Consider the following 18,074-nt stretch of genomic DNA (forward strand, 5'->3'; position numbering starts at 1 on the left):
TCTACTATGGGGTGGTTGAAAAATATGTTTTGCACTATGTCTGTAGAACAGTACATACTGTAGATTCACTTTTTAACAGTGGCAGGGAGCACAGGTACTTCATGCCATATAAGATTCTTGTAACCTCTTTTGGTTTATGTAATATGATTGCATAGTAATTCTATTGCAAATTCTGATGGATTTGCTGTGAATGGAGGTACTGCTCTTATCCTCTTCACAGTTTGTCCCACACATGCACTCTCAAATTTATAAGCACATCCATTTGCCTTTAAAAAATGGGATTCTAAGTATTTTTAACCTCCCTTAAAAACATAGGTTATGCAATTCATTAAGTAGATGCAGTATCTCGCAACCCAAAAGACCATCATGTCATGAAAGGCAAGAAAAGAGCAGGGAAAAGCATTAGCAACAGGGCTAGATGGCATGATGAAATGCATCATGGCAACAGTACAAAGTGTCTATCGGTACAGTTTTTGCTATTGTATATATTGTGGTAGGTGTAAATATCCACACAGCACAGTACTGCTTAAATTTATCTTCACGTTAGGGTGGTAAAGAAACATGCATGAATGAGAGAATAAAGTGCATGGGGTAAAATAGATCAATATATTGCCTCCATGGAGTAGGTCTTAAAGTGACAGCAGCCTATAATAACTGCTGGAGTCTATGACATGTTAATCAAATAGCAAAAGAAAAATCTATGAACTTTATAGTAGTATCAGGAGTATCTTGAAACTACATTGTAGTTGTTTTATAGAAATGTACTGTATCTGTGATTGCTTTCTAAAAGCCTCACTAATTTACAGACTTGGGAAGAAAGTTTGTTGTGCAAATGTACATGTTGTGCTATAGGAAACACTGCCTACATTTAAAATTGCTGCTTAAGTGCAACAGCAACTGGGAAGTTCAACTCATAGTTTGCCTCGGTTTGTGAACACATACTTTCCTCTCTCAGGCATGGAAGAATTATGAAAACAAAATGAACCAAAAGTTAATGTTTCAAGTGCTATAAATACCCGTGGTTTTTCTGCCCTGCTATTTTTATTGCTCACATTGCTTTCAAGGCATCAGCATCACACAGTCCCCTCACTCATACTCAGGCAATGCTGTCTGTTGCAATCAGAATGAGCCTAAGATTAAGAGACACATCACACAGAGAGTTCAGTACCTTCCCTTTACAAACACGTTCATGTTCTATTTATTGCTTTGAGTACATACTGTACCTTTTAGGCTGTATTTTGGTCTGTAATTCTCCCACCTTTGTCTTTAAGTGTTCACAGTGTTAATGTTTTTAAAAGCATTGAAAAAGCCAAAACTCTTAACGAAGAAAATGCTTAGAGTTTGCCCTTTAAACACCCACACACACTACGTAGAATGTCCTTTACATTCCTTGGGCTATTTTTATATGTTTGTGTCTCTTTAGGAAATGAGTGGGCAAGGTTGTTAATGATGACTCATGAGCAGAGGGAGGTGGTAGCTCCTCTGCATCACTTCATTGAAAACTCTTGACACACTTGCTAGGCGAGAGGTACACACCTGTGCAGCTGCCTAAATGAAAGAAATAAACTGAAGGAAATAAAACAAGAAAACAAGCTGTAATTGAAGTATGATGAGCAACCAGCAACAGAGTCACATGATCAACTGAGTTTTTTCGCCAGCTTTATTAGACATCGGTTTTAAAATATTTTTAAGGTAGTAATGTTAAATATGCAGCATTTTCTTTAATACATGTAGAACAACAATCCTTGTCTAAAAACGATCTTTAAACTTACATTTACTTTATTTTTTGCTCTCTTATAGATACTGAAACAGGACGTCAAACAGAAAAGGAACAAGCTTGGATGAAACAAAAAATGAATGGACTGTGTAAATGAGTGATGGAAAGATAGTGGCCTGATTGTCAAAGAGGGACATAATTTACATTTTAAAGTGGAGCAACACTTGAACTATGAAAGTGGAAGGACCTTTTATTTAGGAGTCACTTAAGTAACTCATCTAGCATGACAGCTTACATGAATGAAATTTAGCAAACATCTTAAGAAACCCCATTGAAGTACTAAGAAAAATGGAGACACACGAACCTCCTGTTGGCCAAAAATGCACCAAGGAGCAACGGGAAAAGAACCCCTTACAAAGAAAATGGGTGTCTGAGCCCTCTGCTGGATCGAAAAGAAATACCTTCACAGATCCAGATGTTAAAAGACACATGCATCGCGAACAAAGTCTTAAAAGTGGGACAAGCCTTGCTAGCTCCACTCAGAAGTTTAGCTCTGGAAAGCTGATGTCATCTGGAGTGACACATTCATTACATGAAAGCCAGTTTCAACAGGTCTTCCCTCTGCCTTACTCTTACCAGTTGCCACATTCATACCTGCAGGAGCCTTTCCTTGGTGGTACAAAGCCACAACCTGGGTTAGAGGCCCATGCCTGGACTTTCTCTGGTCAAATGCAATCTTTGCCACCAGATGATATGTTTCCTGTACACTCCCGCTCTCATGGAGTATTTCCTCGTCAGAAGTCTCCAACTGGTTTTGGCCAGTTTTCCCAATCTGGACCTGAGCAGCCAGAAGAAAGTCATAAGAAGGAACAAAAACCCAAGAAGCCAGGAAAGTACATATGTCATTACTGTGGCAGGGCATGTGCTAAACCCAGTGTGCTTAAAAAACACATCCGGTCCCACACAGGGGAGCGTCCTTATCCCTGTGTTCCATGTGGTTTCTCATTTAAAACCAAGAGCAATTTGTATAAACATAGAAAATCTCATGCTCATGCTATCAAAGCAGGACTTGTTCCATTCTCTGAGTTAGCAACTCGAACAGACACTGATCAAGCATCTTCAGTTGGGGAAGCAGAGGCACACTCTGATGGTGAACAAAGCACTGACACTGATGAAGAAACTGCAGAAGGTGCAATGTTCCCTGAAAAACGGAGCCCACATATATCATTTGAGTCTGACAAGAGCCCAATGGAAAGGGGACCAGCATATGCAGATCCAGCAGAGGAACTGTCTGTGGCATCTATGAAAGTGCCTATTTTAATTGTTCCAAAGCAAGGGGTACCATCACCTGCCACAGAGTGTCCCCAGTTTACAGACATTAAAGGTTCAGTTATTGGTGGACAGATGGGCAGAGGAGATGAATCACATACGGTTAAACAGAGGCTTGCCTTAAGACTCACTGAGAAAAAGGACCAAGATTTAGAGCAGTCTCAAAATCTCTTGAGCCCCCACAGCAAAGGTAGTACTGATTCTGGTTATTTTTCACGCTCAGAGAGTGCTGAACAGCAAATAAGCCCACCCAACACCAATGCAAAGACATATGAAGAGATAATGTTTGGAAGGACTTGGTACCACAAAACCAACTCCAGATCCAGACAATCAATCACAGTTGGGATGGTAGCTATTGCTAGTCAAGACACTAATATCAAAAAGTCTAGTGCCATGCAGGAGTTAGCCATGGGAAAGATATCAGAGGGTCATGTATTTTATCAAAGTGATTGTGCAGAATCACAATTAATTGCTGGATGTGACCCAAAGCATTATCATGCTGGCTCTTGCCAAACTAACACAAGTCTTCTGGAAGCACCCTCTGATTCAGGGCCACTTATTAGAAGCAACTCAATGCCAACACCTTCCCCAACCAACCTCAATGTCCCACCAAGTCTAAGAGGGAGTCACTCATTTGATGAGATGATGACCCAAGATGACGTCTTTTATGGAGGAGCTGCGGGTCTAAAAAGATTACGGAGGCAGGCCGCCTTTGAACACTCTGCCCAAGAAGGAAATGGAGAATCAGAGAACTATGGGAAAATCACAGGTCCAAACTCAAGTTTGAAAATGGGAGAGAGAGGGCCTCTGATGCCAGAATTTAAAGGCTCTGTGTCTGAGATGGCTTGCCCAGAAGTACGCACAGCATACGGTTCATATGGTACAAAGGTGGGAATGACAGAGTTTACCACAAGAAAACGGCGCATGAAAAAGAGTGTGGGTGAAGAGGAAGATTGCCTTGGACAAGATGATGGCAGTCGAAGTGGCTCAACTGAAATGACAGGGGATTATGAGCTAAGACAAGGAAGTCAAGATTCTGCCAAGGCTGCTCCTGCTAGTAAGGGATCCATGTTTAGAGCACATAGCCCATCAAACAGTTTTGACAGAGGCTCATGTATGACTCCAGATGACATTGTACTTGTTCAAGATTCAGACACGAAGACTGCTGGTAATGTAATATCTGTCATTCAACATACTAATTCGCTGAGCAGGCCAAACTCATTTGAGAAGACTGAATCAATTGAACATCCATCTTATCAGCCAGATAAGCATGCTGGACATCATTCTGAGCAATCAGACTCAGAAAACATTGATGATGTGCAGAGCCCTGATTCTCATCATAGATCAGAAAGCATGGAACAGCAGCAGGGTGACAATGAACATGGATCTTTCTCTTCTAACCCATTGTATCATATGCCCCACAAACTTGTACGACAACCCAATATTCAAGTGCCTGAAATACGAGTTACAGAAGAGCCTGACAAACCAGAAAAAGAACCTGAAGTACCAGCAAAAGAACTAGAGAAACATGTTGAGGAATTTCAGTGGCCACAAAGGAGTGAAACATTGTCCCAGCTTCCTGCAGAGAAGCTGCCCCCAAAGAAGAAACGTCTACGTCTTGCAGATATGGAACACTCTTCTGGGGAGTCAAGCTTTGAGTCCACTTGTAATAGCCTTTCAAGAAGCCCTAGTCAAGAAAGTAACTTATCTCATAGCTCAAGCTTTTCAATGTCATTTGATAGAGAGGAAAACATCAAATCTTTATCCCCAACTAAGCAAGATGACTTTACTAAGCAGTCTGAGTTCTTAACTGTTCCAGGCAGTGGCCATTCTCTGTCTATACCAGGCCATCATCAAAGAGAGATGCGACGCTCATCATCAGAGCAGGCACCCTGTGCTTTACCCACTGAAGTACCAGAAATACGTAGTAAGTCATTTGATTATGGAAGTCTTTCAACCGGTTCAAGACAAGGAGAAGTTTATGCAAGTGCTTCAGCTATGAAGGAGCGTAGAAGAGGTTACCTTGTTAGACAGGCATCTCTCAGTGTCTATCCTGAAGTAGTGGTTCAAGAGCCAATCTCAGAATTAAATATAAAACAAGAGCATTCTGAGCATGTTTCTCAAGCTGCTTTAATTGGTACATCCTATTGTGTAACTAGCGATTTGGCAAGACCCAAAAGAGGTACACAGTCAGTTCTTGGATCACATCACTTGCTGCAACAAAGCATCAGTGAGGACAGTCTACCTGAGGATCATTTCCAGAATGCTACTCGTTTGCCTGCACAGCTTTCATCAGATAGTGAGCATTCAGTGCATGAGCACATGACCCAGGATATAATTCAGCACTCTTCACTTCAGAGCAACCTGCCATCTTCACCTTTCTTGCCATTTCAGCCAATGTTCTGGCATCCTGAATCAACACAAAGAAACAAGCAGCACCTGCAGTTCCAGACACAACAGTTACAGAAACTACATATCAAACAGCCAAATCTACAGCCCATGCTACAAAAACCATACCAACCTTCTCATCAAATTCAGATGCAAACAGACTCAAAAACTGACGGGGCAAGTCACAACTATCCATATCCCTCAAGAGCCTCCCCACAGCAACTTGGGGTCTTGTCATCTAAAGTGCTTACTACTAGCTTCTTACAACAAGTTCAGCCTATCTTTGCCACTCAAAATGTAGGTTCACAACCATCATTCCCTGGAATGGTGGTACCAGTCAGGATCCAAACAAATGTGCCATCTTATGGTAGTGTTATGTATACAAGTGTTTCACAACTCCTCGTCACTCATTCTCAGAGCACAACTTCTATCAGGGTTTTATGCACAGACAGTGTGTCAACTGTTTCTCTAACAGACACTGCATCAAAGCACCAAGTAGGCATCAATTTATCAAAAATATTAGGACATTCAGAAGGGTCTTTAAATATTCCAATATGGAAAGTACCTGAATATTTACCTGGGAGCATTAATACAGGAATTCCTTTGTCTTTGACATCAGGAACTATCTCTACTACAGATGCTTCATCTAGTATCGGGGGGAGTAAGAGAATGTTGTCACCAGCTAGCAGTCTTGAGCTTTTTATTGAAACCAAACAACAGAAACGGGTCAAGGAAGAAAAAATGTATGGCCAGATAGTAAAAGAGCTTAGTGCAGTTGAGCTGAGCAATTCCAGTGCACCGAAAGATAAGTCCCCCAAACCTGAATTTTCAAAGAGAGATGACTCCATAGATGAACAAGAGAGGATGTCCTCTTCTCCACCCACTGATTTCTTGTCATCTAAATTCCTTGGGTACCCATCTGCACCTCATTTACCTGATGTGCCACCAAAAGACAACTTCATTCCACCCTTGCAAATTATTATGAATGTGGCTAGCAGACCAGATTCCCCAGAAGAGCTTGATGTTGATGAGTCTACCCCAGAGGCAAACTCAAGCCCACAATCAGTAATCTCTTCGAGCCAAACTCAAGAAGAATCTAAGCAAAACATTGATAACAAGTTTCCAGTAAACATGCTGGTGCAGCTAGCTGCTAATCAAGGTGGTGGAGTTGTTGGTAGCAATCTTCTGCTTACTGACCTGGCAGATGTTCATCAGTTTTTTCAATTCCCAAGTCTTCGCACACCAACCAGTGTCAGCTGGTGTTTCCTAAATTATACCAAGCCAAATTACGCACACACGACTCCCCTAACCTCTGTGTATGGTTCTTGGTGCGTCAGCTCTTACAACCCCAACCCACTCAACCTCAGCACCAAGGCCACCTTGGCACTTCTGCGGTCCAAACAGAGGAAGAACACAGAGATGTATACAATGGCTGCTATGTATCAACCTGGCACTGGAAAACTTGTTTCATCCCTCCGGTGGAAACAGAAGTTTGAGCAGGTATTCTTGACTGTTCCTAAAATATTCCAATTACATTCAAAAGAACAATATTTACAAATAACAATATGCATTTAATTCCATTGATTTGTGTCAATAAATATTTATTTCAGAACAATCCAGGTATTAATAGTAATTTATATAGAAAGAATATATATATTGTAAAAAATACATTAAATATTACATTTTAAATATTATTAAAGCTCAATTTCCCTCTTGCAAATTGTGAATTTATGTAATGCAATATATTTGTTAGCAAGATATGCATGAGTAAGTTCACTATGGTTCACTTTGGTTTGTGTCAGCACAACATAAAGACACTATACAAATATAAAGAAACAAGTTAATGTAAAGAATCCTTGTTCTGTTATTTCTCACATAGAATGTTAGAGAAAGCAGACCATTGTATTATTATTATTGTTGTTGTTATTGTTGTTAATGTTGAAACATAAAAGTTGCCTTTTGCTCATTTTTTAATTTCTCAAATGATTAAAATAATAAAAAATTAACAACAAGAAAATAGGCTTGCCGCAATAGATGGTGTTGACGGTGATACTGGTGTTAAGCCACAACACCGTTTACGTCACTTGCCCATCGCAGCACCGACCCTCACCGTCTTTTTGATTTTTTGTAGTAATAAAAATCATTTAGTTCAGTAAAAGAGTAGACACTACAATTAAGAACTGAACTCGGCTGCTCAATACAGCATGCCGAAGGACAGTCTTGTCAAGCTGACTGACAAGAACAGTGAGGTGAGATAGACAAGATGATGGCGGATGATTTTCTACACGAAATACAAAAGCACTTGTTTGCCAATATTTTGGATTTTGAAAAGCCTGTTGACTTTTGCCATTTTTTGAAGGTGATTTTGGAAGTTTTTTTTACATTTACATTTACATTTAGTCATTTAGCAGACGCTTTTATCCAAAGCAACTTACAAATGAGAACAATGGAAGCCCTCAAAAACAATGAAATATAAGTGCTATAACAAGTCTCAATTAGATTAAACGCAGTATACGTAGCAAGGGCTTTTAAATAATAAAAGAATATAGCAAGCTAGTGTTAGAGGTCTTTTTTATAATTGTATAATAAATTAAAAGAAAATATAATACAAAAAGATTAGAAAGGTAGTTAGATTTTTTATTTTTTTATTGAAAGAATAGAATTAGATTAGTGAGTGCTAAAGTTAGAGGGTCAAATAAAGATGGAGGAGATGGGTTTTAAGCAGATTCTTGAAGATGGCTAAGGACTTAGCTGCTCGGATTGAGTTGGGCAGGCCATTCAACCAGGAGGGAACAGTTAATTTAAAAAGCTGTAAAAGTGACTTTGTGCTTCTTTGGGATGGCACAATCAAGCGACGTTCACTTGCAGAATGCAAGCTTCTAGAGGGCACATAAGTCTAAAGTAATACATTTAAGTAAATGGGTGCAGAGCCAGTGGTGGTTTTGTAGGCAAACATCAATGCCTTGAATTTTATGCGAGATGCTATTGGTAGCCAGTGCAAATTAATAAACAGAGGTGTGACGTGTATTCTTTTTGGCTCATTAAAGATATATCTTGCTGCCGCGTTCTGGATTAATTGTAAAGGTTTGATAGAACTGGCTGGAAGACCTGCGAAGAGAGCATTGCAATAGTCCAATCTGAACAGAACAAGAGCTTGAACAAGGAGTTGTGCAGCATGTTCCGAAAGAAAGGGCCTGATCTTCTTGATGTTGAATTAAGCAAATCTGCAGGACCGGACAGTTTTAGCAATGTGGTCTGAGAAAGTCAGCTGATCATCAATCATAACTCCAAGGTTTCTGGCTGTTTTTGAAGGAGTTATGGTTGACGTGCCTAACTTGATGCTGAAATTGTGATGAAACGATGGGTTTGCTGGAACCACAAGTAGTTCTGATGGTCCTTCAACCAGCAAGAAATGTCTGTTAGACAAGCTGAGATGCGAGTAGCTACCGATGGATCATCTGGATGTAATGGGAGGTAGAGTTGAGTGTCATCAGCACAGCAGTGGTTTGAAAAGCCATGTTTCTGAATGACAGAACCTAATGATGCCTATTGTTTAATAATAATATGGATTGGGTAAATTATAGGACAATAAGAAATAACTGTACAAAATTGGTAAAAAAAATCTAAATGTGATTATTATATAAATATGATGAATGAAAATTTGAACAATCCGACTAATTTCTGGAAGTTGACCCAATCAATTGGTGGTAAAAAGAAACTCCACCAGTCTGCCGGACTGTTTAAAAATAAATGAGAGTGTAATACGGGACAAAGAAAATATTGTAAAAGCTTTTAACAACCATTTTATCACTGCTGACTTAATTACAGACTTTAGTAATTTAAAGGAACATAATGTAGAAGGCAATGTGGCAAATGCTTCGGGTTGTTCTCAGCAGTTCACTTTTACTCCTATTTTAGCTACACAAGTTTATAAAGCCTTATCAAACTTGGATTGTAAAAAATCAGCGGGATCTGATAAAATAGAGCCTTACTTTTTAAAATTGCTGCAGATCTTATAACAGAGCCCATCACTTCAATTTTGAATTTAAGTTTAATTTTGGACTGTATAGAAAGAGTAAATTGTTATAAATACTTAGGCATATGGCTAGATGAAAAATTAGGTTTTAATGTACATATTAAAAATCTCTTGAAAAAGCTTAGACCAAAACTGGGTTTCCTCTTTCGTTGAAAGAAATGTTTTCCTTTAGAAGCATGAAAGAGAATTATTCAAAGTTGTTTCCTCTCCGTATTAGATTACGGTGATGTGATTTATATGCATGCAAGTTCATCTTCTCTAAAAAAGTTAGATTGTGTATACCATGCTGCCTTGCGCTTTGTGACGAGTGCCTCTTCACCCACTCATCATTGTACCTTGTACGAATTGGTGGGTTGGACTTCTTTGTTTCAAAGGAGAAAAATACACATGCTGATGTTTATTGCTAAGGCATTGTTAGGAAAACTACCAATTTATATTTGTCGTCTTTTATCGTATTACACCTGTACTTATAGCACTAGATCTAGAGTTAAATTGCTTTTAAAGGTTCCTAGAGTACGTTCAGAGCTTGGTAAAACTGCCTTCTCTTCCTATGCTCCCTGGTTATGGAATGAGCTGCAGAGTATAATAATGATAGAAGCACTCCCCTCCCCCCAAAAGTTTTTAAAAATCTCTTATTGACCAATTTAAGGGAAACGTGTGTATGTTTGGTTAAGTAGTTTTTGTTGTTATTTTGAGTGCTGGACAAAATTTTATGAAAGATTCTGAGTTTTATGTTTGTAAATTGTTTATGTGAAACTTTCTGTGCTGCCATCTTGGCAAGGACTCCCTGGAAGAAGAGATTTTATATCTCAATGGGACTATCCTGGTAAAATAAAGGATAAATAAATAAAATAAAAGATGCCATGTAGACAGAGACGAGAAGTGGTCCAAGAACTGAGCCCTGAGGCACTCCAGTAGTTAGATGTTGTGACTTGGACACCTCAGCTCTCTAAGATACTTTGAAGGACCTATCTGATAGGTAAGACTCAAACCACTGGAGTGCGGTTCCTGAGATGCCCTTTGCCAGTAGGGTTGATAAGTAGTTAGTAAGTAACGTTCAAGTGTTTTTGCAATGAAAGGAAGAAGGGAAACTGGTCTGTAGTTCTCTAAAAGAGAAAGGTTGAGGGTGGGTTTCTTAAGTAGTAGAGTTATACGAGCCTGTCTAAATGATGAGGGAAAAACACCAGTGTGGAGGGATGTGTTAATGATGTGAGTGAGTGCAGGTACAACTGCAGTAGAAATGGCTTGAAGGAGATGAGATGGAATAGGATCAAGCGGACCAGTAGTATGAAGATTAGAAAGGATGAGTTTGGAGACTCTGCCTAAGAGAGTGAAGAGAATGATGTGAATGCGTGTTTGTTTGCTGGTTATATGAGCTTGATGGATTGTGGTGTGGAAAATTGTGCACTGATATTTTTAATAGTATTAATGAAAAACGTGGCAAAGTCGTCAGCTATTGGAGATGAAGCAGGAGGGGGAGGAGGAGGACAAAGGAGTGAGGAAAATGTTTTAAAAAGCATGCGAGAGTTAATATTGTTATGGTAGTATGTCATTTTAGCAGTGGAGACATTAGCAGGGAAGGAAGAGAAGAGTGACTGATACATATTAAGGTCAGTAGTATTTTTGGATTTGCGTCACACCCTTTCAGCAGCTCTAAGCTTAGAACGGTATTCGCGTAGAACATCAGATAACCAAGGGGTGGAAGGGGTGGTACGGGCTGGCCTGGAAGACAAGGGGCAAACAGTGTCTAAACAAGAAGTAAGAGTGGAGCAGAAAGTATCAGTAGCACTGTTAACATCAAAAGATGCTAACAGTTTAGGGGAAGGAAGTGAAGATGAAACCATTGCACATAGCCGGGAGGGTGAGAGTGAGCGTAGGTTACGTCGAAACATGACATGTGGAGGGGTAAGTGATGTGTCAGAGACCATGTTGAGCTTAAGGGTGAGGAGGAAGTGATCCGAGGTGTGCAGTGGAGTAACCAGTACATGATCAGTGGAGCAGTGTCATGTATAAATGAGGTCCAGTTGGTTGCCTGATTTGTGAGTAGCAGTAGTTGACATTCGGTTGAGATCAAAAGAGGCAAGCAAAGTGTGGAAATCAGCAGACAGAGGTTTATCTAGGTGGATGTTGAAATTTCCAAGCATAACTAGGGGAGTACCATCCTCAGGAAAGGTTGAGAGCAGCACATCTAATTCATCCAAAAAGTTACCTAGTGGTCCTGGGGGTCGATAGACAACAACAAAATGTATTTTAAGAGGGTAGGTAACAGTAACTGAATGAGATTCAAAGGAGCTGTTGATACCCAAAGATGGTAAATGATTAAATTTCCAATCATTAGAGATGAGCAGACCAGTACCTCCACCTCTTCCAGTCAAACGGGGGGAGTGGGAAAATGATAAATTATTGGAGAGTGCTGCAGATGTAGCAGTGTCCTCTGGTTTGATCCAAGTCTCTGTCAGGGCCATGAGATTAAGCTTTGAATGACTAATAATAGAAATAATGAAATTGGCTTTGTTTACAGCAGACTGGCAATTCCAGAGACCAATAGAAAAAGAAAGTAATGTATTAACAGACATAGGCAAATGTGCAGTTTGTTAAGATGAATTGCCTGCATTGTGTGATGCGAGGTTTGCGAGTGGTAGTGATAGTAGCGATCTGGAAATACATAGTAAGAATTGGTTATTAAAACTGAAACAGAAGTGAAACAAGTAGAATGAAAAAGGGATTTATCAAAACAATACTTATATCCCTTGCCGGTGTCCCTGCCCGGTGGAGTCGCACGGTAGAGTCGATGGTCTTTACACTCTTCGGTCTTCACACAAGGAGGGCTGCTGAGATCGCTGCTGCGGTGTAAACATTTAAACATTTAAACATGGTTTGTTTTTAAACATTTGTTTCCTATTTAATTGGTTCCACATTGTTTGCTGATTTTTATTTTATTTAAACTTTGTTTCATTTATTTATTTTATTTGACATTAAGGTGTATGCCATGCCTCCAAGCTTTCTTACTTGTTTTGCTAATAAACATTCTACGTTTCTTATTTATATATTTACTATTTCCTACTATGCCTGTTTTGCATACCTATTTAAACTTTATGTAAGTCATTTGTTATTTTATATTAGGCAAAGCCTGCCCTATAGCATGGTGTATTTTTATTTGTTTTGTTAATAAAAGTTCTATGTTTAATATATAGGCTAAAGTGAATTTGACGTTTAATTTTGTTCTTGCATTCAAGCAATTGACAATTAACTGCCTCTAATTAAAAAAATTAATATATTTAAAAGTGAAGGAAAGCGAGGAAAAGAGGGAAAATTCAAACAAACTAAAAACAAAAATTGCTTTACTCCGAATCGTCGCTATTTGAAAGTGAAAGTAAAATGCACACCGCTTTTACAAGCTATTTAAAAGCGAAGGAAAAGCGAGAAAAATCCCCTGCCCCCATGGTGATACCAGTATTACCGGTGTTGTCACACTTATGTTGGTGTTGTCGATTAACTGGTGGGAAAATTTCCTCACCCTACAAGAAAATGCACAGACCATCTTATGTTGCTAATGTTTTATGCTTACAGTTTTAGGGTTCATTATTTAATCTAATTTTTGTTTACATTTCCAGTTGAAGCCAGATCTTATACAGTTGGATGTTGGAAAGTTTGGGAAGAAAATGAAGGGAATCAGCTTAAGAGACAGAGGAAAAGAGGACCATGGAGAAAAAGAAGCTTCTTCAAAGCAGGCTGAACCTACTCGCATCAAAATCTTTGAAGGAGGGTATGTGAAGATGTGTGGTTACTTTTTGAACATGTAACTAAGCGTTCTTTATACAAGGTCTTCCCTAAAATCCAATTAAAAGTTTAATACTGCTGGGAAACAAATATTAGGAACTGAGGAAATCAACATCTATCAACACACAAATTTAATGGTGTAATGCCTAAATCAGTTAAACTCAAGAATCTGGAATGTCTGTGACTACAGTTTGTGTGTGTGTGTGTGTGTGTATGTATATTTAATTTTTTAAAGCATTTTAAAGCATTGGTTGCTCCATATAATATTATGATGTGTTAGGGAATTTTTTTTTTTGATACAGCATAAAATAATTATGCCCTCAAAATATATAATGTGATCTTTTTTATTTGATTTCTTTCCTTATCAGCATTCACCAATATTTATATTTTAAAACCTTTTAAAACAATAATGTAAATAACCCTTTCCTTGTTTTTATTTCAGGTACAAATCCAATGAAGACTATGTTTATGTGCGCGGCCGAGGCCGAGGAAAGTACATCTGTGAGGAGTGTGGGATCCGCTGTAAAAAGCCAAGCATGCTGAAGAAACATATTCGCACACACACAGATGTCAGGCCATATGTCTGCAAGTTCTGCAACTTTGCTTTTAAAACAAAAGGTTGGTTATAACAATGTGTATAACACACATGCAAATGTACACAAAACATTTTAAAACATAATTTAATAATCTGAATAAAACGTTAAAACTAAAACTATTTGATCAGAATAAATTGAGGGTTAGGTATCATTTTGGCCATTCCAATGCAAGCAATTCAAACACTTTAAAACATTTTTTTTTAGGAAACCTTACAAAACATATGAAGTCAAAAGCTCACATGAAAAAGTGCTTAGAGCTTGGAGTGTCAGTGACATCTGTGGATGAGGCGGAAACAGAAGAACCAGGTATGTTTCAGATTCTGGGTAAATTTTATTGAAAAGAGCCAATACTGCAATCTATGTTTGGCTAGTGTAAAAGCTGTCAGGCGAACGTGGGTGCGCAATGGGGTACTGAACCGAAGACTACCTGAAGGAGGTGGTCCGAGATCGATTGCACTCGAACTGTGGTGCAGTTCGCGTGAATATGCAAGCAAGACAGAGCAGCAAATGAATGGTAATCCCGCTGTCTCGTCAAAATAGACGTCTTCATGTGACGCATATACAGTAAACCCATATATCGTTTACTCTGCTGCGCACAAGAGTACCAAATTAATAAAAAACACAATATATTGACCCACGTTCTGTTTTCTGTCATACGTTGTGACCATTTGTGATGACTTAAGATGACCACAAATGCACTGGGGTTCGACAGGATCAAGAGAGTGTGAAACCAGACCAGTGTAGTAGGGGGTGCCAGTAACAATCACACCCAGGTTCGAACAACAGAAAACGAGCCCAGTATGAAAGTCACCATTGCCTAATTAAAAACAGAACCCTGCTACTGCCAGTTTTAAATAAAATAACCAAATTAAAACTAAAAATAATATCTTGCCCATTTGATGACGTTCTATCAATGGAAGGCAATGAAACCCAGTAACCTTTCTAGACCAACTGATATTTAGGAATAAACTAAACACAATTAAAACACCTCAAACAATGTTGATTAACCTGTGAAAGTCAGTTGAGAAAATGTGCTATTGCTCGTTTTTCCAGACACAGAGGAGGTCCAAAGAGCATCGAAAAAGATTGGCATGTCAGAGATAATGGCAGAACACCAATTCTCTGATGCTGATGACTCAGAGGGTGCTGAAGAGGATGGTGATGAAGTTGATGAAGATGAGGATGATGATGACGAGTATGATGGTGATTCAACGCCAAAGACACGTTCTCGAAGCACAAGCCCACAGCCATGTGCCATCCCATCACTCTCTATCACTGCAGTTGCTGCTTCACAGGAATCCGCACCAGAGCCTCAAGCCTCTGTCTCCAAACAGCCTCTTTTCACTTATTTCACTAGTCTGCCCAGTATTCAGATCACCCAACTCATGGCACCCAGTGAGAAAGTTGGAGAGGCCCAGATGGCTGAATACCAGAGGCTCCTTCAAGGGGCTTTGGGTGAAGATCACAAAAACAGACTGGATGTGCCTAGCTGTATGGATGAAGAGCTTGCTCTCTACCCAGAACACAGCTCATCCTCCTTTGACTTCTCCTGCTCCCGTCTTTCTTCACCTGGCTGTGATTCCTCCCCTCTGCGAGAAAGCTCACCTTCCTCTAGACGATATCTGTCCCCTCGAAGGGACCTCTCCCCACGTGGCCGTTTGTCACCAAGGCGAGAAGCGTCTCCCCTTAGGCATATCTCCCCAAGGCGGGATGCTTACAGAAGGGATCTCTCACCGAGGAGGGACCTTTCTACAAGAGGACATCTTTCTCCCATTTCCCAGACAGGACGGCCAACATCACCAGGAAGGGATCTCTCAGGCAGACTTTCTCCCAGAAGCCGCAGGGGCTTGATCAGACCTGTGTCCCCCAGGAGGGGTCTCCATTATCAAAGCGGTGCATGGGCGCACAGCCCCAGCCCACATGCAGAGATGATATCATTAAGCCAAAAGACCAAAAGCCATGCAGAACTGGAGGTGGTAAGTTGTTTTATAACTTATAATATTAACTTATAAAACTTTAAATAAAAATTAATATAGCTGTAAACAGTGCACTAGCTAGGCAACAATATCCTGTCCTTAAAATTACACAGTGCAAATGGCTGGATACTTTACATGCATGCAATTGTGGACAAGTAAATTGTAGTAGTAGTCGGTTAACGTTTCTACTAACAAATGGCCATCATACAACAGGATGGAGTATTTCTATTTATACTGTATACTAGTTGATTTATAACTCCCTGGAGAAAATGGAAAACTGCAGTGCCTATACAGTGTATGCAGTAATGTAATTCGTTTCAGTGGTACCTGGCTTGTTACCATGAAGTTAGGGGGATAATAAGATAAACGAGCAATGTCTATGTAAGCTTGGCCCTTTTTACTGGCAACTTTTGTTTTTGTTAGGAGTCTTTGCGGTCTAGTTAAATTTTCCAAACTTTCCAAGAGGTCCAGTTTAAATAACTGTGAAACAAGCCCCCGATAAGCAGATTAACAGACAAGGGTTTCAAGAATTCTTTGCCAATCTTATCACCTAAGGGGAATTTAGCTTCACAAGGATTTGTCTAAACTCTGCCTTTAAGAATTTCCGTAAATAACGTAATATAACGTAAATAAACCATATCTTTCAACTGTTTAGGACCAGCAAAAGACATCTTATCTTCAAGGGGATGCCCGCAATGCAGATGCCCCCAGCGTCCACCAGGGATTATTTAGCCACCTTCCCTTGCATTCCCAGCAACAGATCCGCACTCCGTTCTCCATGATACCCATTGGCGGCATCCAGATGGTCCATTCTGTGCCCACTTCTGTCACCAGTCATGTCCACCCCACACACTTTACCCTGCAGAAGAGCACCTCGGAGGAGTCCAGCACCAGTGAGGTATCCTTCCACCTTTCCGAGGGTAGAAGGCCCACCAGCAGAGGCCCAGAAGACTCACTTCAGTCCCACGAAAAATCCATGTCTCCCAAGGCTCCATCAATTTACTCACAAAAGTCACGAGACAACAGCACTGACATGTCCGACAAGGAAAGCAAGCAGGAAGAGTGCATCCAAACGTGCACTAAGGCAATCGCCTCGCTGTGCATTGCCTCAGAAGAAAATCCTGAAATACTGACAGTTCCAACTGATCCGTACCATCAGCACACATTATCTCATTCACCCGCAGCTCAGCAAGACTGTGCGTCGAGAGCGCAGCACTATTGCAGCACAGAGATCAGTCCCCCCCTACACTCCAGAGCAGAGAGCAGTGTGTCTGCCACATCAAAGACTCCCACAGCAAGCCATCCTACTCTCTTCCACACAGAGACGGCAGAGCAAGCGTCTGGCCAACAGGGCTGTGGAGAGAGGCCAGCGACCATAAAGAAAGGCAAAGATTTAAAAGACGCTATTAACAACAGGTGAACAAGGTCGAAGGGAGAGTGGTAAATTATGATCACACATTTTATATTTACATATGTACAGTACATCCATGCACACACAAAAAACAAGTGAACTGATTCAGTGGTTTTAATGTACATGTATAGCATGCCTTTTATAACATGGTTTGCTATCTCAACTATAATTACTTTCTTATTTAAAGTTTCAAAGAATAAACACACACACACACACACACACACACACGTGTGTGTGTCTACTTATATATGAGCCTGACCAAAATTGCTTATGGACTTTGTCTGGTACTTTTAAAAAATGTACAGATGTGTGTGCCTTTTCTTTACTTTTTGCTTATATTCTTATAAGCATTAAACACGAAGACATGTAAATATATATATATATATTGAGTTTTGTGTATCCTGCTTTGTAATAAATGCGATTTACCGTCTTTTTTGGACACTTTTCGTCTGAATGATGTGAAGTATCAATACATGTAAGCTTGCACTAAAACGTATTTTTATATGTGTGAAATTAAATGGCTTTTGTGTAAAGCAGCAATTCTATAATACTATTTATTGTATCATGTTTCATAAATTGTACATTTTTCTTAATGATGTGGATGCCTTTTCTATGTAAAGCATGGGTTTTGCTATTGCATAATTAGAGCAAAAAATTATGTACATGTAATATGGCTTTATATATTTAGAAGTATGGGTGCATATACTTCTCAGTAAACTCTTTATTTAGAATTCTATATAATTTAAGTAAATGTTTATATATCTAGTATACAGAAAAACGATATATCTGCACATGTTTTAGAATGACACCCACATACAGTATGGTAGTTGGTTCTAAGTGC

At 39.6% G+C, this 18,074-nt stretch overlaps 1 protein-coding gene across 3 annotated transcripts in view; it reads left to right on the forward strand.

Annotated features, from left to right (window-relative positions):
- The window catches only part of LOC132092255 (human immunodeficiency virus type I enhancer-binding protein 2 homolog), an 82,173-nt gene extending 64,743 nt beyond the window's left edge, over positions 1 to 17,430 (forward strand). For all 3 annotated transcript variants that reach the window (XM_059498417.1, XM_059498415.1, XM_059498416.1), the window contains 6 exons: positions 1,801 to 6,934; positions 13,085 to 13,236; positions 13,693 to 13,868; positions 14,051 to 14,152; positions 14,900 to 15,822; positions 16,478 to 17,430. In XM_059498417.1, coding sequence (XP_059354400.1) covers positions 2,066 to 6,934; positions 13,085 to 13,236; positions 13,693 to 13,868; positions 14,051 to 14,152; positions 14,900 to 15,822; positions 16,478 to 17,242 — 6,987 coding nt within the window. In that variant the 5' untranslated portion in view covers positions 1,801 to 2,065 and the 3' untranslated portion in view covers positions 17,243 to 17,430. The remainder of the gene's footprint in view (positions 1 to 1,800; positions 6,935 to 13,084; positions 13,237 to 13,692; positions 13,869 to 14,050; positions 14,153 to 14,899; positions 15,823 to 16,477) is intronic.
- The last annotated feature ends 644 nt before the right edge of the window (positions 17,431 to 18,074 follow it).

The sequence above is a fragment of the Carassius carassius genome, chromosome 18, assembly GCF_963082965.1.
Source record: "Carassius carassius chromosome 18, fCarCar2.1, whole genome shotgun sequence".
NCBI classification, from domain to species: domain Eukaryota; kingdom Metazoa; phylum Chordata; class Actinopteri; order Cypriniformes; family Cyprinidae; genus Carassius; species Carassius carassius.